This window comes from Pseudocercospora fijiensis, assembly GCF_000340215.1.
Source record: "Pseudocercospora fijiensis CIRAD86 unplaced genomic scaffold MYCFIscaffold_10, whole genome shotgun sequence".
Taxonomy (NCBI): Eukaryota; Fungi; Ascomycota; class Dothideomycetes; order Mycosphaerellales; family Mycosphaerellaceae; genus Pseudocercospora; species Pseudocercospora fijiensis.
In genome coordinates, this window is record NW_006921541.1 from 152,129 (window position 1) to 173,094 (window position 20,966).

The 20,966-nt window shown below is 49.1% G+C and overlaps 5 protein-coding genes across 5 annotated transcripts in view; 1 reads left to right on the plus strand and 4 right to left on the minus strand.

Moving 5' to 3' along the window:
* Positions 1-520, minus strand: part of MYCFIDRAFT_209112 (uncharacterized protein) — a gene marked incomplete at its 3' end in the record, with an annotated part of 1,783 nt that extends 1,263 nt beyond the window's left edge. Inside the window, exon 1 of the mRNA XM_007933169.1 lies at positions 100-520. Coding sequence (XP_007931360.1) covers positions 100-477 — 378 coding nt within the window. The 5' untranslated portion in view covers positions 478-520. The remainder of the gene's footprint in view (positions 1-99) is intronic.
* A 294-nt stretch (positions 521-814) lies between these two features.
* Positions 815-2,629, minus strand: MYCFIDRAFT_44990 (uncharacterized protein; the record flags this gene model as incomplete). Its single annotated transcript, XM_007933090.1, has 4 exons — positions 815-1,119; positions 1,174-1,697; positions 1,753-2,199; positions 2,262-2,629. The coding sequence occupies 4 exons, from the start codon at positions 2,627-2,629 to the stop codon at positions 815-817; spliced, it is 1,644 nt and encodes a 547-aa protein (XP_007931281.1).
* Positions 2,630-3,016: 387 nt separating this feature from the next.
* On the plus strand, positions 3,017-4,111 carry MYCFIDRAFT_84395 (uncharacterized protein; the record flags this gene model as incomplete). The annotated part of the gene is made up of 2 exons (XM_007933170.1): positions 3,017-3,449; positions 3,621-4,111. The coding sequence occupies 2 exons, from the start codon at positions 3,017-3,019 to the stop codon at positions 4,109-4,111; spliced, it is 924 nt and encodes a 307-aa protein (XP_007931361.1).
* A 109-nt stretch (positions 4,112-4,220) lies between these two features.
* MYCFIDRAFT_93888 (uncharacterized protein) lies at positions 4,221-12,335 on the minus strand (the record flags this gene model as incomplete). Its single annotated transcript, XM_007933171.1, has 2 exons — positions 4,221-10,114; positions 10,172-12,335. Coding segments are annotated over 2 exons (8,058 nt in total), but the record flags the coding sequence as incomplete, so codon positions are not given.
* Positions 12,336-13,166: 831 nt separating this feature from the next.
* Positions 13,167-14,156, minus strand: MYCFIDRAFT_44992 (uncharacterized protein; the record flags this gene model as incomplete). Its single annotated transcript, XM_007933091.1, has 1 exon — positions 13,167-14,156. The coding sequence occupies one exon, from the start codon at positions 14,154-14,156 to the stop codon at positions 13,167-13,169; it is 990 nt and encodes a 329-aa protein (XP_007931282.1).
* Positions 14,157-20,966: the final 6,810 nt, after the last annotated feature.

Genomic DNA, 20,966 nt, shown 5'->3' on the forward strand with positions numbered 1-20,966 from the left:
CCCATCGCAAGGACCCAGACGCGAAAGTGGAGACGTTACTCACGGAGTATTTGGTGACGTGCAGGGGAATTCTTGAGAAAAGAAAAACAGAATCATTTACCACAACGTTTGCATTCTGCTGTTCCCATGCTGCCGCCCTCTTCGATCCGCCTCTATCAAGACCACAAACTCAAATGAACTCAAGTCCACGACCGACAACAGGATCAGTGGCCGCCCCCAAAGCGCCTGTTTCGAGACTCGCGCGACAACTGGCATGGTCATGAAGACACACCTGCGCATGTAGTCGTCCAGGAACGCGACTCCACTGTACTCAAGAGCGGCGCGAACACCATCCGGCAAGCCACTTGCAGCCATAGCGTCTTGAAAGCCCTGAAAGCCTCCATTCCATATCCAAATGATCCATGTCCCAGCAACGGAAGAGATTGTCAGGGCAAAAAGCACGATGATGACGACCGCTGAAGATCGAGGCGGTAGCATTTTGGAAATCCAATCCACAAAAGAGTGACTCAATGCGAATTCTTCGGGGCTGGCATTTGAGATGTAGCTGATTGAAGCTTTGATTCTACGAAGTTTGCCCCAGAGTGGAGTCGTTGGTGCCTGTCAGTTGCCTGACGTGTACTTTTTTTTTTCTTTTCTTTTCCTTGTCTCCTGATCGAAGCCCGACGAGCTGGGATGCAAACGTTGGTTACGAATGCCGAATAAGATGCTTGGGTCCGATGAGATGACCAGCTTCTCCGCACTCGGCAACTCATAACGTAGAGATCTAGAACAGGATATGACAGGGAAGCAAATGCCGCCCATTATTAGCCACAACTCAAGGGAGCTCAGGATCCTTGGCTGGAACAAAGCACAGATGCAATGGCGCTAGTCCCATGGTGAAGTGATCCAAAGATTCGTGCAAGAGTTTGCTTCCATCTTCACCAGGGGCGAATTCCACGTCGAATTGGGACAAAATACTCGCCGTCACATGTCGGAGCTCCATGTACGCAAGATTCTTGCCAATACAACCAAATCGACCTCCCGAAAATGTGCCCAAAGCTTTCGGGTTCCGGATGAGTTCTGGGCGACTGTACCAACGTTCAGGTATGAACTCGTCTGGCTGCGCATATGCGGCCTCATCTATGAATCATCAGCGGGGTGGGGGAATTTTACGATCAGGATAGGTAGCCTTACGTCGATGGATGACATAGATCGGCATGCCAATGGTGACATTGCCGGGAATGTAGCGGTCCCCAACACGCATACCACTCGGCGGTGTCAATCGATATACACCGCTTGGACCAGCAGGATGTAATCTCAGCGCCTCATTAATGACCCCATTGAGATGCTCGCAATTTTTGATATCAGTATCGTTCCACGTCTCAGACTTGATTTTGTGGCGCAGCTCGCTTCTGAGAATCCCGATATGCTCCGGATGCTTGGCCAACAGGTAAAAGATGAACGTGAGAGTGATTGCCACGGTCTCACTGCCTCCAACGATCAGCAGACGAATGTCTGATCGGAAGTTTCCATTCGAGGCTGGATCTGGCAAGTGCTGATACATTTTGTACAGCCACGACGACATGATGCTTCCTGGCTCTGCGGAAGCGCCATCGAAGTTGGACCGCACTGCATCTTCCAAATGGGAGTCTGTGAATGCATGGAACTTCTTCATACCCGAAGGATCCCCTGGAATGAGTTTCAAAAGCCTGATGAACCTGCACTCGGTCAGCTTTGGATGACTAGTATCAGCAGTTCCAGCCGAAACGATACCACATGGGAGGCAAGAGTCCCAACAACTTCATCCCATCGCTCATGATCTTGATCAACTGGGGCAGATTCTCGACCTGGAGCATCTGCTCGTCTTTGCCGAAAGAGAGCCCAGCCATGACTGCGAAGGAGTACACGCTAAAAGATTTCGTCACGTCCACCGGTTTGCCGTCCAGCTCGGCGATTTGGCCGATAAAGGACTTGGTGAACGCCTTGATGCGGGAATTGTAGGCTCGCAGCGCCTTGTCGGAGAAGGCAGGGGCCCATTTCTGACGCAGTTTGGCGTGAGCCTCGCGATCCCGAGTGCCATGCATGCTCGGATTGGGATAATCGATATCGTACCATGCTCCTTTGAGAGCAGGAGAATCATATCCAAGCATTGCATCGATGGCGTGTGGATTGGCCACGGAAAGAGTCGTAGCGCCTACGCGCACGAAGTCGCCATATCGCCTTTGAGCATTTGCAGGTAAGCATGTGAACAGCGTCGTCTGGGCTCAAGTCCCTCAACATACTTGTGCAATCCATCGAGTTTACGATACTGGTCCAAGGCGCTTCCAACATACCAAGCCAGCCAGAAGTCGGTCAGCCTTGCGAAGTAGGGCCCAGGAAAGTTGTTGAGGGGATTGAGAAAAATGCGGTAGAAGAGTGTGCTGCTGGTTGCTCCGAGCAGAAAAGAAGCATGAAAGATGAGAATCCTTATAGCAGAAGGCCATAGCGAAGTTCCGGCATATTTGACCAAGACGAAAGGCGACAAGATCGTGGCCGCAGCAAAGGCCGTTAGGGAAGTGTATAGATGACGCCAGTACTCATATCGCTGAAAGTAGACGAGATGTGCCGCGACTCCCAGTCCCCAGTAGAGGATTAATCCTGTCGAAGTCATGACCATTCTTCGTGCTGTGACGTTCGGACTCGCAGGCTGCTCGAGTGTGCATTCGGTAGTTGGGTCAGTCGCCAGATGTCAGGTGTGCGAAGAACAGATCTTGGATGGCGGAATCGTTTGCACTGCTTCGAGCGCTCTTAAGACAAGGACATGGACAATCGATCAGAGCTCCTCCGGGCAAGGTGTGTGCGTGGAGCCAGGTCATATCACGCCAATTACCAGGTCGGAAATCCGCGGGTTATGACGAGTTAACAGCGGGTGTTACACGGGGCCCATTCTGTCTACACACTTCACAGATCTCCCAAACAATCTCTGGATGCTACGCCTCGTGGCTGGACACGATCCGAGGGTACGGGAACTCTGGCGGGCAGTGCACAAAGGCCCATCATGGAACGCATTTACATACTGGGGCTTGGGAATGTCGGAAAACTGCTCGCTCACGCCGTCAGGACTCTTCCGGAGCAGCCAAAAGTGACGTTGCTTCTGCACCGGGAGTCGCTGCTGGAGGAATGGGAGGCAGGCGGCAAGAGCGTGGTGGTAGAGGGGGAAGATGGCATCAACTGCAGCACGGGGTACGACGTTGAACTTGTCGTTCCGGACCAACGTATATCGGCACCAATTCACCACCTGTTTGTTGCCACGAAGACTTTCACGACCGCATCTGCACTCGAATCCATTCGAGATCGAATTTCGTCGACGACGAGAATCTATTTCTTCCAGAATGGCATCGGAACGGTCGACGAGGTTCTGCAGAAAGTCTTCCCGGACAGCCACCCAGCACCTCTTCTCTTCCAGGGAATTCTGTTCCACGGCACACAGCGTCCTCCACTACCCATGTGCCGCGGAGATCCCAAGAGCAGCTTCACGATTACACATTCATCCTGCGGCTATTTGATTATTGGCTCATGCCAAGGTCGCGCACAACGAGCCATCGACTGCCAGCACAACCGCAAAGGGGATGAGAACCGGCGGCGAGAGAAAGATCTGCCAGCGCTCGATGATTACGCCTTACGAATGCTTCAAAAATGTCCCCAGCTCAACACGGTCATCGTTCCGGAAGACGAGCTGTATTTCACCCAACTAGAAAAGCTAGCCGTGAACGCCATCATCAATCCTCTAACCGCAATATCGGACGCCCCATGTGGGATGCTGAAGCCGCAAGAAGCAACCGTCAGCAAAGTGGTGCGGGAGATCGCGCGAGAAATCTCGACCATCCTCTGTGCACTGCCCGAAATAGCGGGAAATGTCGACTTGAAGGCACGATATGGGATGGAACGTCTGGAAGCGCTGGTGTACAAGACCGCCCGAATTTGTGGCGACGATTTCGCGCCCAGCATGCTGGACGACGTGCGCGCTCGTCGACAAACCGAGATCCATCATATCAATGGGTTTTTGCTTCGCCGGGCCGAAGAATTGAAGATTCCTTGCCCGGTGAATCGAACGCTGGTTCAACTGGTGGAGGCTAAAGCTGCGAGAATGTGATGGATCTGGAGAAATAGTGTCCCTGCTCTGATAGAACTCACGATTACATCTGCAATTGATCAAACTTCATAGACTTGTCGTCCCCCCAAAGCTAATTATGCGTCGTCTCGGACTCTGACAGCTCCTTGACTTCTTCGCAAAGCTGATGAAGCATGCGATCTACAGTCGCGATGCTAGCACTTCTCTGCCTCGCATAGATCAACACATGCAAATGAGATCCATCAGGATCCACATTGCCCACCACATCGACTTCATACGTTGGCGGTCCGGAATATGGCAGAGTTCGCAGTAGCACTTCTCGCTGCTGAAATTCCATCGGAGCAGGAGACTCCTGGAATAAAACGAAGGACCACAACACTCGTGCATCGTCTACGGCACCATCGTCTCTCGGCCATTGGGTGCAGTGGTCACGGATCTCGCCGAGCCCAATGGTCGAAAAGGGTATGCAGTCGAGATACTGCTTTTGGACCTCTTGTAGAAGAGAGGCCGAGGACTCGATGTCGCTGAAACGGATTCGGACGGGTACCACGTTCACACAGGGGCCGACAATGCTTTGATGGGCCTCCGGCAAGGCTTCACGACCGGACACTAAGCGCCCGAAATTGATATCGTCTCGCCCACTTTCTCGTCCAAGCACCTTGGCCCATGCAGCCGTGAAGACAGTCGCGGTGGTGTGTGTCGATGACCGATTGCGAGATGGAATGGCGATTGTGCGCAGTGCACGATACCCAGCATCCGCAGGTCCTTTGAACTCCAAGTTCGTCATCGTGAGCGGCGAAGAAGAATGCAAGACTTCTCGCCAAAACTTGTATCCCTCTCGGCGGCTGTCTTGCATGTGCTTGACATACCATGCGAATGGAGGGGACGGAGGCAGATCCAGGCCCTGATAGGCGATGAACAGACAGCGAAACCAATGTTGCAATGATGCGCCATCGTACATGGAATGAGGCATGTGCACCATCAGTCGCACAGTGGAATGTCGTTGATCCACGAGGATGTCGATGCGCAACCAACTCGATCCCAAGGAAAGACGAGGATCCTGTGAATGCTGGTCTCTGATCGAGCCGGTCACATCATCCATGCTTCCGTGCACCTCGTGTATTTCAATCGGCACCCAAACCTGATCAAGCACAACTTGATAGAAGCGATTGCGCGTTTGAATGAAAACCGTGCGGAGGATGTCGAATCTCTGCACCATCGCCATACAGCAGTGTTTGAGAAGCTCACAATCAATGCTCCCCACCAGGTCCACATACGCAGCATTTCGTCGTGGTCCGTCTTGCAAGAAGACTTGCTGCGTTTGAGTAGCAGGGTAGGCGTCGTAGACATGACCTCGCAAAGGAGCATCGAGTTGCGATTCGATTTCAACCTGTTCCAGAACCGATTTCCCGTCCTGCAAGCCCAAGAGCTGAAATGGCGCGTACACTGAACTCACCGACGTCTCAGGCCCATCGACATGGTCCACCCGACTCTCCAGAACTTGTGCGAGCTGGCCGACAACAGGTGAAGTAAAGACATCCCGTACGGAAACCAGGATCTTGAGGCGACTGCTGAGGCGAACCGCAAACCGCGTCGCCATCAGAGAATGCCCACCGAGATCGAAAAAGTTGTCATCGGCCGAAACGTTCTCGAGGCCAAGCATGATGCCAATCTCTTCGCAGATCACGGTTTCCATCTCGGTTTTCGGCCTGAGATCTACTTTTCGAAGCGGTGCGTGCTCTTTGGAAAGTAAGGTTGCTTTTCTCTTGAGCTCGGAAGAGTCGATTTTGCCACTCGCGTTCAGCGGCATTTGGTCCAGGATCTCGATGCGAGCTGGGATCATGTATGTCGGCAGCTGTCTCCGTAGATTATTGGAGATGTCTGAGACCAGAGCCTTTCGCCGCTTTCGCTGCAGGGGTTGGGTGCATAATGGCGTTGTCGTTGTGAAGGTGTCTGTCGGGAAGCGGAACTGGGGAGTTGGTTCGGATTGGGCGTGCTGCGAATGGTAGAAAATGACATCCAGACCGCCGTGTTGTGATCCGTGACGTGCCCAGCTAAGCTTGGTGTCCCATCCATGGAGTTTCCCGACTTCAACTAGGTCGACAGTGGACATGGAGGGTTGAGCTGACGCCTTTTCCTTGGCTCTTGAGAGCCATGACTCTCTGCCTTCGCTGTTTGCATTCTCTTGATCGATTTCTGCAGCAATCTCGCGCTCCAGCATGATGTTACTGTAGGGTATATTGCCGATCAAGATGTGCGGAGCATAGTGACGGGTTTGAAGCATATCCGAGAGTATGTCCGCATCCATCCCAGACGCAACAAAGTCTTGCCATTCGTCGTGAGGAGTCTCCAAAGCAATTGGACGTGTCCCCTGTTCGCCTCTGACGTGAATGACAGCGTTGAAGCGATACCCATTGAGCTCCGTCTCAGCTCGCATGATCTTTGGCAGGATTTCCACGTGTTCGATTTGATCCGGAAACTCTTCTGCCAACTGCGTGAAATACAGAGGAGAGATCAACAATTCCTCTTCCTCTTCTCTCAAACTCTCCATTCTGCGTCGAAAGTCTTCCTTGCTCGCCGAGTGGCGGAGCTCGTGCAAAGTTTTAGCCGAAAGAAACTCGTTGTAGAGGGCATAGGAACGGATATCGCCGAAGACGATCTTCCTCACACCGGGGAGGGCCAGAATGTGCTTAAGCACCACGTTCAGATACTCAATAGATGGGAAGTACTGTACGACCGAGTTCATGATGACCAAGTTCGGGTGAATGCAGCCCAGGCTTGGAATATCCAAAGCGGTACCTCGTCTTACTTCAACTTTGCCCACCAACTCAGGTCTTGACTTGATTGCACTCATCGTGAAGTTGACTGCTGACTGAGACGGATCCAGACCAATATAGCTTTCCATTTCCGGGTTGAGGTTGAAAAGAATCATTCCGGTGCCCGAGCCGATCTCCAGAACACTGCCTGGGTTTTCCCCTTCTGGCACAGCGACGCGCATGATGTCCTGTAGCCACTCCTCCATAGCACTCTCTGGAATGATCTCGCCATCAATCATGGATTTCCAGCCCACGAAATCTCGGCCAAGCTTCGCAGGGTCAATCGAGGAGATATCTTGGTACGTGTTGAGCTCAAAATGGCTCGACCAATCTCGAACATGAGACGAATCGACATGTGAAGTGGTTGCGGTGTCCGTTCGAGAAGGAGTGACAAAAGCGACAAGCGTCAGTTCTTCGTTGTTGTCTTCGCAGGCCAGGACTGCCGCATCTTTGATGCCGCTGTTGTATTCCAGGATGGTATGCTCGATCTCCGCAAGTTCAAGGCGTTGTCCACGAATTTTGATTTGTGCGTCGGCGCGGCCAATGAATTCAATCATATCGTCAGTCGCACGACGGCGGACCAGATCACCCGTGCGATATGCCCTTGCTTGCCGAACCCCATCGTCGAGCACGATGAAACGTCCATGGTCAAGTGCAGGATCAGTGTAACCGCGCGCCAATCCGTGCCCAACGATGACGAGCTCGCCCACTATGCCTGGAGCAACCAATTGCTGCTGTGAATCCATCACAAAGACTCCTGTGGCGTTGATTGCTGTTCCAACCGGCACGCCGTTGGGATACTCGTCGCCTGGATGCAACCGATATGTGGTGGTCAAGACAGTGTTCTCCGTAGGGCCATACACATTGTACAATTCACCCGACATCAGTGAACGGGTCTTTTGGGCATCGCGCGGATCAAACCGCGCCCCTGCGACGTTGAGGACGGCAAGCTGGGAGAGCATTGTCGGGCAGTACTCCAAACATTGTTTCAGAAGCGCCGGCGTGAGCATCGCGACTTGAATTGCTTCTTGTTGGAATTGGGAGCCGAGCGCCAAGGCGTCGATGACTTGTTCATGATCGATACAGCAGACGGTACCGCCGTTCAGCAAAGCAGAAAAGATCTCCCAGGTGGTAGCATCGAATCCAAGACTGGATATGTGCGCTACTTTGGCCGCGGGCGGATGCTGTGCCGTGACATGACTCTGGCACAGCAAGCGGACAATTCCTCGATGCTCGATCATGACACCCTTGGGACGACCAGTTGATCCAGATGTAAACATGATGTATGCCAGGCTTCTTGGCGAGGGACTGTGGAGTCTCGAGCAGTCAAGCGGACTCTCAAGCAGATGTCTCTGTTCGAAAACTTGGCTCATCCGCACAATGTCCCAGCCTGGATGATGTATGTGGATGTCCGGTGGGTCTTGATTGCTGCCCACCAAAAGTAACCTACAACTTGCCCCTACCGAGTCAATGATTCTTTCGACACGTCCAGCCGGGGTTCTCGTATCGAGAGGAAGGTAGACGAGACCAGCTTTCAAGATCCCCAGGATCGAGACGACAGTCTCACAGCTTCGAGGAGCAAAGATAGCCACGACCATTTCAGGGGCCAGATGGCGATCAGAAAGCCACATAGCCACCAGATCGGATCGAGAATCAAGCTGAGCATAGGTGAGCGGCCCCGTGGCAGAATCCGTGACAGCTGTAGCGTCCGGAGTTCGCATGCATTGAGCTTTGAATATGTCGACGACACTTGCATGGGAAGGGTAGGAGGCGGCGATGCTGTCGTCCAAAAAGTCGGCCAAATAGTTCTTCGGGGTCGTGGTCGTGGACAAGACTGCGAGATGAGTGTCTGGCTGCTCGAGACCTCGATCTAGAAGGGTCATGAACGTTTTCAAGAAATTTTCGATCGTGACCTGCTCGAACAAATCTCGTGCGAAGAGAACAGCCCCATCTAAGGCGTCCTCTCCACGATAGAGATGGAATTCGAGGTCAAAGCGCGACCAGGCCGCGAGACCAGGGCCGGCGTCAGCGATAACCTCCGATTCGACTCCGTGAAGCTGAATCTGTCCAAGTTCGGACTGGCCGTGCAAGGCAAACATCAACTGGACCAAGGGGTTACGGGAGGACTCCCTGACCCCTGGGACGAGCTCCGAGACGACTCGCTCAAAGGGGACATCTTGATTCTTCAGGGCGTTGAGGACCGCCGTTTTCGTCTGGTGTACGAGTGATATGAAACTTTCCTCGTCTTCGCGGATACGCAGACGCACACACTGCGTGTTGACAAAGAAACCGATCAGGCTCTGGAGTTCAGGTGTGTTTCGACCTGAGTAAGGGATTCCCACTATGCCATCCTGGGCGCCAGTTGCGCGGTAGTGAGTCGCGCGGAAGGTGGCTAGCAGCACGGCGAATGGCGTGGCGTTGTGGTCTTTGCAAAACTCCTGTAGGCGTGTATAACGCTCCCCTCGCAACTCAAACTTGACGATGCCAGCTGCTCCCGATAGAATTTGCTGCCGGACGTGATCGGTGGGAAGCTCAGCGGCCTGACTATCAGCGAGCTCGGTCTTCCAGTAGTCGATCTGGGATTGAAGCGCTCCAGATGCCAACTCACGCTGCTGCTGCGCCGCATGTTGGCGGTATTGAATGGGCAGGGGGTTCACGTGGGAGAGAATGTCAGCACCTTGCACTACATCGGCGTAGTAGTTCGACAAGTCACGACATAGCACATCGACAGACCAGCCATCAGCAATGATGTGATGCAGAACAATCGACAAGATGTGTGTCCCATCTTCGCAGGGATAAACGTTGGCTCTCCATAAGTGCTCAGCGTGTAGTAGGAATGGTCGCCTCTGTTCAGCTTCTAGCACACTCCGAGCTTTATCGAAGCTCATGATTGGGTGCAGGGGCCGTTTGAAAATCAGACATCTGGGAGTTTCAATGCGCTGCACAATAGCACCAGCTACATCGGTTTGATGGAAAGTAGTCCGTAGAGGCTCATGGACGCGCTCCAATGTGGCAAGGCACATTTCCAGAGCATAAATGTCGAGGGGACCTCGCAGCCGCACAGCCAAGGGGATGTTGTAGTACCAAGGGGTCTGATCTGGCCTCATTTTGTCAAGAAAGAAGAGGCGTTCCTGGGCAGCTGACGGCGCACAGTCGATAGATCTATTCTGCGTTCCATTCTGGAGTGGTCCATGTGGCGAAGGCGATGCTGATACGGATTTCGGAGCCGGCTGATGCTGTGAAGAGATTGGTGCAGGTCGCTCACGTATTGCACGAACGAGGTCTTTGAGAACGGGATGGCCTAGTACGTCCGTCATGGAAGTGCTGATCCCAGACCTGGATGCTATGTTTACAAGACGGATGGCATCGATTGAATCCCCTCCGAGATGCAAAAAGTTATCTCCTGGATTCACTTGGGTGGGGTCTATGCGCAGGACCTGGGCCCACATATTGCACATCATTGCCTCGAGGTGGTCGGGATCACTCTTGGTTCCAGTAAGAGGCAATTGGGCACTACTAGACACCCCATTTACGACTCCTTTGGGGATTGAAGCGATAGAAGCGGGCTGCAGTAGTTGTGTCGCTAAGCTTTTGAGCCGCTTTTTGTCCGTCTTGCCGGTGACCGTCACGGGGAAGTGGCTCATTCGTATGTAATGTTGCGGTCTGCTAGCCCAAGAAAGATGAGCCGTGAGGAGCTCATTCATTTGGTCGTTAAAGCTGATGCCCAAGACCTCTGCTGCATAGTCACGCCTGCCCGATTTGACCATCCCGGTGTCCACGCGGATAAAAGCTACAAGCACATTGCGGCTTTGAGCGTGTGAAGAAGGCACCGCAACAACGCTGACGGCGAGGTTCCCAAGCGTCTCGCTGGTGCCTGTCAGTGACTTGCCTGTTTGCTGCAGCGTAAGCAGCTGCTTCTTCACATGGTATTCGACCTCGCCGACTTCGATGCGCTGGCCATTGATCTTGATTTGCCCATCGATACGTCCGAGATGCACAAGGCTACCGTTAGGCTGATATCGGACCAGATCACCCGTGCGAAAGAAGCGCTGCTGCAACTCTCCATTGCCATGCCCACTGGGGTCGTCGCTACATGCACCATTCGACGCGTCTGGACACCACCACTTGGGAGCCTCTTGAAGGAACGGGCCGACGACATCGTCCGCCTGGCCAAGATATCCTCGACCAACACCGGGACCGTGAACGATCAGCTCGCCGACTGCTCCTACCGCGGCAAGAGCATCAACATTGTCGACCTCCGTTACCCACAAGCGAGCACCGACACCTCGACCAATATTGCGCGGATTAGGCGTATCCGATGTGATGCAAGCCACACCACAAGCACTGCTCGTCTCGCTCTGCCCATAGACATTGATCAGATCGCACAGCGGAGTCCATAGTTGTTGCATCTCGGATGATATAGGCTCGCCACCAGCCAGCAGTGTGAATGGCTGGTGATGAAGAACGTCCTGCGGCCGAAGAGTCGTCAGGAACGAAGGCGTAAAGAAAGCCCAATTGACGTGTTCTCGCGCGATGAAGTCAGGCAGTGCGGCGATTCTCTGTTCTTCCGAAGGCACACACACGCATCCACCATGTAGCAGCACCGCCAAGGTTTCGAACAGAGATGCTCCGAAGGCATAGGATGCGAACTGCAGTGCACGCGTGCTCTCGGAAATTCGCATCGACGGAGCGAACGCCAGACAGCTCGACGTGAAGGATGCATGTTCAATCAAAGACCCCTTGGGCGTTCCGGTGCTCCCAGACGTGAACAGAACATAGGCCAGGCTGCCCGGGTCTCCCGGTTCGTCGTCAACGTCTCCCCCTTCCCTCGAGCAAAGGCCAGCCATCGATGCATCATCGACAACGACGCAACAGGCCACCTTGTCGACCAAATGGCTCAACTGGCCCCTTGAAACCAAGACCAGCGTAGCGTTGGTCTGCCGGCATATCTGGTCCACACGTTCACGTGGAGATGTGGCGTCGATGAGGGTGTAGGCAGCTTCAGCCTTGAGGACCGCCAATTGTGCGATCAAGGTCCACTTGCTCTTTTCAAAGCACGCCGGCACTATCTGCTCCTTCGTTAAGATGCCCAGCGAGCGCAGATGTCGGGCCAGTCGGGAAGACAATCGATCCAGTTGTCCATAGGTCAACTTTCCATCCCACGCGGACACAGCCATTCGATCTGGACCCTTTCTGGCTTGGGCTGTCACCAGATGGTGAATGCACATCTTCTTGGTCTCGACATGTGGCTCGGTTGAGTTCCATGCCCATACTTGTTGAATATCATCTTCTGTCGCGAGCACGATGTCGCGCACTCGCTTGTCGTGGAATGCGCCGCTTTGGAGTTGAGATATGACATTTGCGAGCTGGTTCAAGAAGCGTTGCATTTGCTTATCATCCATAACAAGCGGGTCATACTGCGCCTGCAGCAATAAAGCTGGCGGTTCATTGCTGATAGAGCACTGGATCGATATTGCCACACTTTTCGCTGCCTCATACTGCACAGGCTCTTTGAGCTCAGCCTCGGCAGCATCAATGCCAGTTACATTTTCTGAAGCCAAGTGAATGAAGATTTGAGGCATGTCACCAGGAGAAACAGGCGTAGCGTAGTCCGAGACGCATCGTGTCATGTATCTCCGCTGGACACCATTGCGTTTCACAAGCTCATCGATCAGCTGCTCGCTGTCCACGCGAATGGTGACTACAGGCGTTGGTGGCTCCCCAACGCCACCATTGATCTTCACGCCATCTATGCTCTCTACTCCATGCTCTGCTTTGTCTTCCTTTGGGTAAGGGACGTTGAACACCACCTCGTCTGTGCCCGTGTATCGAGTGAGTAGTATCGCAAGCGCGACTTCACAGGTTGACTGGTCAAGCTCTTCGATGCGCGGCCCACTCCCGGATACAGGTTCCAAGAACGGCATCCGGAGCTGGACTTTGGAAGTGGGCCTCGGGTTGTAAGACGGAAATGGTAGCGTCGGGAACACTTGTCCAATCATTTCGTCCAGTTTCGATGTCTCTAGCCGGTCGTCGGACATGTTGATGGCTTCAACTCGAGAGTTTCACAAGTGGTCCCCGTGATTCTAATCGCCTCTGCTCGACGAACTTTCAAGGAGAGCGATCAGTCCATGCCAATAACTAATCACGATACGGGTAGGGAATGACTTCACGCGGTGGATATCGGAAAAGATCGAATATGTTCGGTTAAGAGGCCGTGAAAATAGACGATATATACTCCGACAGGGGTCCACTGGCTACATTCACATGTACTCCTTCACAGCTTCATTGCACCATGCCCAGAATCCCTCTGCCAACGAGGATCCACCTTCTGCATCAGGCCTCACGGCATCCTCCAGGTCCTTTCGCATGCGGGCTATCCGACCCCATGGCCAGATGTATGAGCCATTATGCTTTGCAACAGAAATATCATCTGACCATCCCGCATACAGCTGGGTATGAGCGCCCAAGACGGCCGGAAAAAGCAAGAGCTTCGCGATCGCGTACTGCCACCAGACCATGTTGCGCTGCAGTGAGGTCTTGAGGTTACCGGGATTGAGGGCGACGCTAACGAGGCCGTTCGACTCGCCATACCGCCGGGCAGTCTCTGCAGCCAGGAGGATGTTGCCGATTTTGCTCAGCATGTAGTTGTGTGCCTGGTCGTGCATTGATATCGCAGGCTTCCCCTCACTGCTGAAGAGTGCAACCGATCTGCCGAGCTCCGTGGCCACCGATCCGGTCCAGACAACTCTAACACTGCCTGCTGGTGCGCGTGCAGCGGTTTGGCACAGCATGGGCAACAGAAGCTGGGTGAGAAGAAACGGGCCCAGGCAGTTGACTCCCATCTGCAGCTCGTGCCCTTGTCTGGTATGGCTTCCCACCGGCGGCACCATGACGCCCGCATTGTTCACGAGTACGTCCAATCGGTCCGTCCGGCATGCGAGGTCTTCGACGGAAGACTTGATGGACTGAAGATCGGCGAGGTCCAGATACAGGAATTCCAGCTTTCCAAGCGTCTTGGTCTTGGTCTGCTGCTCGTCTTGGATCTGCTGGATGGCGGGTTTGGCTTTGGATACGTCTCGTCCCGCCAGGAAGACGGTAGCGTTCCTGGCATATAGCATCTTGGCCAATTCGTACCCGATTCCAGAGTAACCGCCCGTAATCACATGCACTTTCCCGTGCTGGTCAGGGAGCTGCTCTTCGGTCATTTCTGGACCGGGAATCAAAAAACTTTGGCGAAGGATTGCATCCATCGTGGCTGCTATAGCGTGCAAGCATGCGTTGTGAACGGAAGAGAGTGTTCCTCGTTTTACCGCCGTTTATATTTCATGTCGTGATCACATTCACCGCCATCCTCCACTAGCGTGGGTGCAAGCTTTCGCGGCAGAGGTTCGAACTGAAATCAATGGTGTTTCTGTTGATGATACTTAGCAGTCCGTGCATACGCTAGCAAGTGCCCTTCCGGCTGTTGTGATCCATCATGAGTTAGCTGATCTCTACCAAGTGGGTATACAGTGGGTGCATTACCCTGCAGACTTTGTTAAGGAACCTGTTCCTTGTTTGTACAGTTACTATCGTTGTTAATTACTAAGTACTCACTAGTTAGCGCCTATAATCATAATCATAGTCAATAATAAGTGAGTAATTAGTAATCACAATCACGTAATTATATAATTAGTACCTATAGTAATGCTTAGGGTTAAGAAGGAGGTAGATTTACAAGCTATCGTCGTTCCTAGTACTAGAGACCGAGTATAAGACTAGCAATAGTAGTAGTCCTTCTTCCGCCTCTTCTAAGGCGGCTAATTCTAATAGCACCTTAGTAACACCTATTCTTATCTAATTCTTCGAGCACTTATTTATACGAATATAGTTACTACTTATCTGTACGCGGTCCTATCTAGCAGTGCGGCGGCTCTTACTAAAGGTCCTCTTAGACTTAGCGGATATAGCGAAGGCGGATAATATATCGATAGCTAATTGCTATAACGCTAGATCGTACGTCTTCTACTATTAGATCTACTAGCTAATAGGACTTATTAATACTAGCTTCTCGATACTAACTAGTAGTAGTGCTATTAGACTAGCGTAGATAAAGGCTTCGAAGGGATCCTCGTTAGTAGTAATAAGGTTAGTTTAAGACTTAATTTGCTAGCGCTTAAGGTCCGAGAGCCCTTCGAAGGAGCGTTATAGTATAGACTATAGTTAATAGCTTCTAAAGCGTGCCTTGTAATCGCTCTAAAGCGCTCTCGTACGCGATAGTAAGGTATCTACGTCTACTATAGAGCGGCCTTAGAGCTAAGCAAGTCGTCGAGTTAGATATAACAATATTATAGTAACGTAGAGAGGGCTCTTCTAGTTAAGGCTATAGTACTTCTTAAATAGCACGCTTATAACGTTAATAGATCGAATAAGGACTATCCGGTACTTATTCTTAATAGCGGAGCGACTAAAGTAGCTTCTTAGATACTCTATAGACTCTTAATATATATCGAATGTAATAGTATTGCCTTCGAGCCGAAGTGTAACCTCTTTAAATAGATTAAGGAACCTCCGAGTATATATAAGAACCTTCTAGTTATCCTCGGACAAGCTAAACTCGCGGAGGTATAGCATTCTATCGAAGAAGGTGTTTAGAATAGGCCTTGTTTAAATAGCCTCTTCTATTATTAGAAGCTAACTATTCTATCGTGTCTCGCTAGGGATCTTTAGAGTCGTATATAGCAGTTAAGGCTAGGCTTTATAGACTTCTTAGAAGATGTTGTAGTTATCGTTCTTACGGAGAAGTTTAGCGAGTACGAACAGCCGCTATAGTAGACCTTGCTTAACAAACGAGTCTACGTCTATATCGAGCTACCTAGATATAGATACGCTATTACTATCGTTAGCTAGCACCGTTTGACTAAACTCTTCGCTTTCTGCGGCCTCCGCGTCCTTCGTAAACATAAAGGCTATTGTTATAGGGTTAAGGATATAGCTAATATAGCGCAACCGACGGTCCTTCTAGTACGAGTACCCTTATAAGTCTATAAAGCGCTTAATAGCTAGACTAAGCGTATTGTTATTAGAACCACTGTTAGTCGTTATCTAGCCGAGTTTGCTAGATATTTAGAAGGTCGAGAAGTATAGAAGAACGGCCTTTATAAGGAAGTTACTAGTATAAGAACTAGGTAGCAAATGTGCCAAATCTAGCAGTATTTGGACTAGCTTACCGCGTAGATTAATATACTAGCAATTAATGGCCTAGAAGAACTTGTAGCCGTACTATAACTTCTAGGTATTAGTATAGAAGTAAAGACAGCTAAGCGCTTCTGATAGTGCGAGTTTAACTCGTTCTTACTAGGTCTCGAAGTTATATAGAATCCGAGGATATAGTAAAGTATAGCTCTTAAGAAGGACGTCTTCTACGTACGGGTTAACCGATAGAATAAGCTCTTTGAATTCCTTTATAACTAGTACGTTATAAGCGATACTGCTAGCTATTATAAAGCGAGCGAGAGCGTACCTAAACTTGTCCTTATCGGCGGCTCCTTTAAGGATATTAATAGTCTTGTCCGAGTTAATACTGCCTTGCTTCTTCTATAGCGCCGAGAGGTTAATTTTGGTCTAATAGGTGCTATTAAGTTTCCGCTTCTCGCTACCGATAAAGATGAAGTGCTTCTTTGCTAGGTACTAAGGCGCGTTGCTAGAATTAGAAGCATACCGATTAGGGTCGTTATCGTTATAGTAGATATAGTAGAAGGCCTTATACCTGCCTCTATCTACCTTTAAAGGCTCCTTATCTTTTAGTGCTCTCGTATGCGCCTATAACTCTAGATCTAGCTAATTTCTACCTCTTCTACGCCTCTTTAAATCGGTAAACGTAGGTATCGGCTATACTATATTCGCTGTATTCGCTATATTCGAGGGCTACGAGGTAGATAGTCGTATAGTATTCGAAGATTAGAGGAACAAGGTATCCTCGTCTAGTATTAGAGACGGTAGTTCATTAGCTTCGGAGGTTAGAAGGTCGCTTAGATCGCTCGAATCTTTATAAAATAGTATCCGATCTAGTAGGTTGTTTTCCCGTATCGATGCTTAGGTATTTATACAATTTTCTAGCACTTTTTGAGTCGGTTTGTACTTCTTACGGAGGTTGTCTCGCATATCGAAGGTGTTATTGTCTTGAATTAAATAATAAATATTAAACTTTGACTTTGCTAGCGTACGGCTAAGCCGTACGGACCTTGCCGTCCGTATTAAGCGAAGCTTATCTATTAGGCTTAGCTAGACCCTTTGGGCTAATATAACGCAATCTTTATAGGCGCGATAGCAAGCCCGAATACTATTCTTCGACTAATTCTATACCTAATTAATAATAACAACCTTATTGTCGGCCTTAATACCCTCGCTATCGATTAGACGGTATAGTACCCTATCGATCCGATCCTTAAAATACATCTACCGCATCGGGCACTATAATTTTAGTCCGAGAAAGCACTCTTCTAAGCAGACGTACGGTTTTCTACTAAACTTAAAGTAGCGACGAGAACCTAGCGCTATTCGCCTTCCTTTCCGTTCTATACCCTTCTAGACTCGATTAATACTATTAGATATACGCTCCTAATAGATTCCGGCCCTTTCGACGATCTCCTTAGTATAGCGAAGGCTCTTTGTCGTCTTTCTAGTAACCCTCCGATATAGCAACTATAAGCCCTCCTTTTCCGCCTCTCCGATATACTACTCGAAGTCCTTCTATACTACTTCGTCGATAAAGGATAGTATACCGGCTTATTAGAAGTGTAGCTAAGTAGGAGTAATACAAAGGTCGGTTTAGTTAAGAGTTAGATAAGTCGCTAGTACGTCCTTTAGCAATAACTATAGGTAATAGCTTTGTAGTGCTAAGAAGGCTATAGTTAACTAGTCGGAAGTCTATATTGGCGGCAGTAAGAGGTCTTCCTCTTAAGAAGACATAGACTTAGCAACCTATCTAAATTAGCGACCTCGTATACCTATATTCTACTTACTTACCTCTCGATAGAAGTGCCCTATTTTAGGTATATTATTGTCTATAGAAATAGGAGGAAACAGTACAAATTTAATACCTGCTATAGGTATAATATACACCCTAGTATTACCTAGAAACAGCCGACTAATTGCTAATTATAATTACTAGTTACTTACTTAATAATTATAATCGTAGTTATATGTAATTATAGTAACTAGTAATTATTAGTAGTTAATAATCAATAAGTATAATAGTTATATAAGTGTTAATGCAATGCTTAGGCACTCTTACAAGGTGTAAGTATATTAACCTATATAAGGGTATAGATCGCGCCGCTACGGCGGCTAGGTTTGCAAGGCCGCTTAACTACTTCTATAGTTGTTTATAGGCCATATATAGACCGCTAAGAGGTCCAATTTCGAGCTAATTTGAAGCCTTATAATCGCATAGTATAGGCCTATAAATGAGGAGTAACGATAAAGCCAAACTAGACCTTATTTAGAGGCTATTTCTACCTCTTGTTTATCGACCTATTCTATCTCTTCCTCGCGGTTACGTGTCGCGCTTGTTTCGACCTCACTATCGCTAAATTCTACGCTCTTTACGATATATAAGAAACACCTGCCTCCTAAGGATGTAGAAGCGTTGCTTACTAAGCTAGAGGTAGAGCGGCCGGTACGTATAAGGTCGGTAAGGTCGGTAAGGTCGAGAATAGCGCTAAGTTAGTATACAGTTTAAGAGCCCATTTCTACTAAATATATATAACCGAAGGCGCCTATTCTTCTACCCTCCTATAGCCGAGTTAAGTAGTATTTAGGCGTACGAGGGTCTACGGATAGAAGGCTTCGAATACGACGAATACCGCCATTTCGTAACTAATATATAGTATTATAAGAATCGACTAAATAAGCTATTAAAGGACTCGTAAGGTCGGTTGTATCGCCGACTCGGCTTCGAGTATCGTGTCTATAAGCGCTATATAGACTATAATCGCGCAGATAGTAGAGAGGTTGTTTTTAAGCGTAAACGGCCTTAGCGATAGCGCGTAGCGCGTACGATGTATATATACGACTATTGCGCGAAGTTAGTAATTATTAAGGTCTACGAGAAGCGACTAAATCGCGAAATAGGCGAGTTTCTCGATAACTGCGTACCGGCCGCGCTACCTTCGACTCTAAGTGCGAATTTAACGGTTATAAGGCTAGTCTACGTAGTGTTGAAGCCGCTTACTAACCGCTACTCGCATAGTCTCGAATTCGTCGATTCTTTACAAACTAACGATAGCGTAAAGGCGGTATAGAAGGACCTAATCGCTTCTCGAGGTAGCTTAACGTTAGTCGCTTAGTTAGTTAAAGAACTGCGAAGGCCTAAATAGAGGCAAATTTAGTATAATGCTAGTGCGGTTAGCATTACTCGAGACCGCGTTTCTAGCGCTAATCGAGAAGGTCTAAAGCGACTAAGTAACAAGCGAAGATAAGGTACTAAACTAGCTATCGAGGAGCAGTTATAGTAGGCTTATTAGTACTTGTCTGCGAAATTTAGTAGTAGAAGTGGCTTTATAGAGATAATTAAATCTCGTAGAAGCGATAGACTCGTCTATAGAGGCCTAATTTAGGCGGCAAACTAGTAACTTCGAGCCCTTCGCAACTATAGGTCCTTATTCTTGCTAGATTCTACACACCTTACTAACAGGCTTAAATAGCCTCTCTTAACTATATACGTCCGCAATAACTACCTAGAGTAGCTTCTAGCGGCTCACTTCCTTATAGATTACGAGCAAGTATACCTAATTAAGAAGGCAATCTCGAGCCTTCGAGAAATAGCTAAATTAGACTATAAACACTAGATAACCGGTTTTAATAGCTATAGGAAGTACTTCTTCTTTAACTAGGCTAACCGCTGTTCTTCTAAAGCTAAAGACTAAGACGACTTTAACTATACTAAGCAATCTTCCTAGACACTACTATAGTTAATAACTGACGACTTAGTAAGTAAACAGCTCGGAGTTAGTTACGGTCTTGTAGATTGTAGTATTATTTAACGCCTCTGCTAACGGCACCTTGTTAAGACCCTCGAGAAGCACTTTAAGCGCTTTCTACCTATTTTAAAGGCAATAAGCAAGGCTCTGTTTATCGCTCGAGACTAAGAAGAATGCTAATACTTTATTAACTAAGCAATAGCCGCCTTTAACACCTATAACACGGCCAAATCGAGTAAAGAATTAGCCTATTTAAAGGCTAATTAGAAGGCCTCCGACAGCGATCGCTAGGCGACTTAGGTAAGGCTTAGAGACCCGATTTTAATAGCCGTTCGCACTACTAGTCTATTAGAGGGCTATTATGCACACTTAAAGCACCGAGACAAGCGTTAGATACGTAAATAGAGCTTGCGAGGTACGTATTCGTCCCCTTCTTCTATTGCTATCGGAATTCTATAAGAATAGAGTCCTACTACATTCCTTAGAACGGGCGGATTCCTTAGAATAGGCTAGCTTTCGGCCTTTAGTATTATTCTTAGACTCGGAAGCGCTAGGTAAAGGAATACTTCTATTCTATATAAGAAGTAGTCTTATAGGCCTTCTTCCGGTTCTACGACTCGTAGGCTTCTAACCTTACCGACGGTTAGCAATATAAGGCCCTTCTATAGTAGGTTACTAACTTTATAGCACTTAGCTACGACTCGCGAGTCGCTTAGATAGACTAGTAGTTTAAGAATAGTGCTCCGTAGGCTGAATTGACACCTCGTCGTACTATAAAGTAGCGAGTTGTTAACGACAAGCCGTTATAGTAACTAGTCTTCTATATAGCTCTAGCTCTATTGCTACTGCTACTAGTACCTATCGCTTCTATAACTAACCTTCTATATCGGCCTCGCCTTATTGTCGAAGGCTACGCTCTACTAGTCTATAGTCTACCTAATAGTAACGGCGTTGTTACTTAGGCTAAAGATAAAGACGCACTATACGAGGTTAATAAGGACCTATTTAATAGGCTCTTAGATACAGACCTTCTTCTACAATTAACGCTAATTAGTCGATTGCTACTATCTTTACTAAAGGACGCTAGCAAAAGTAATT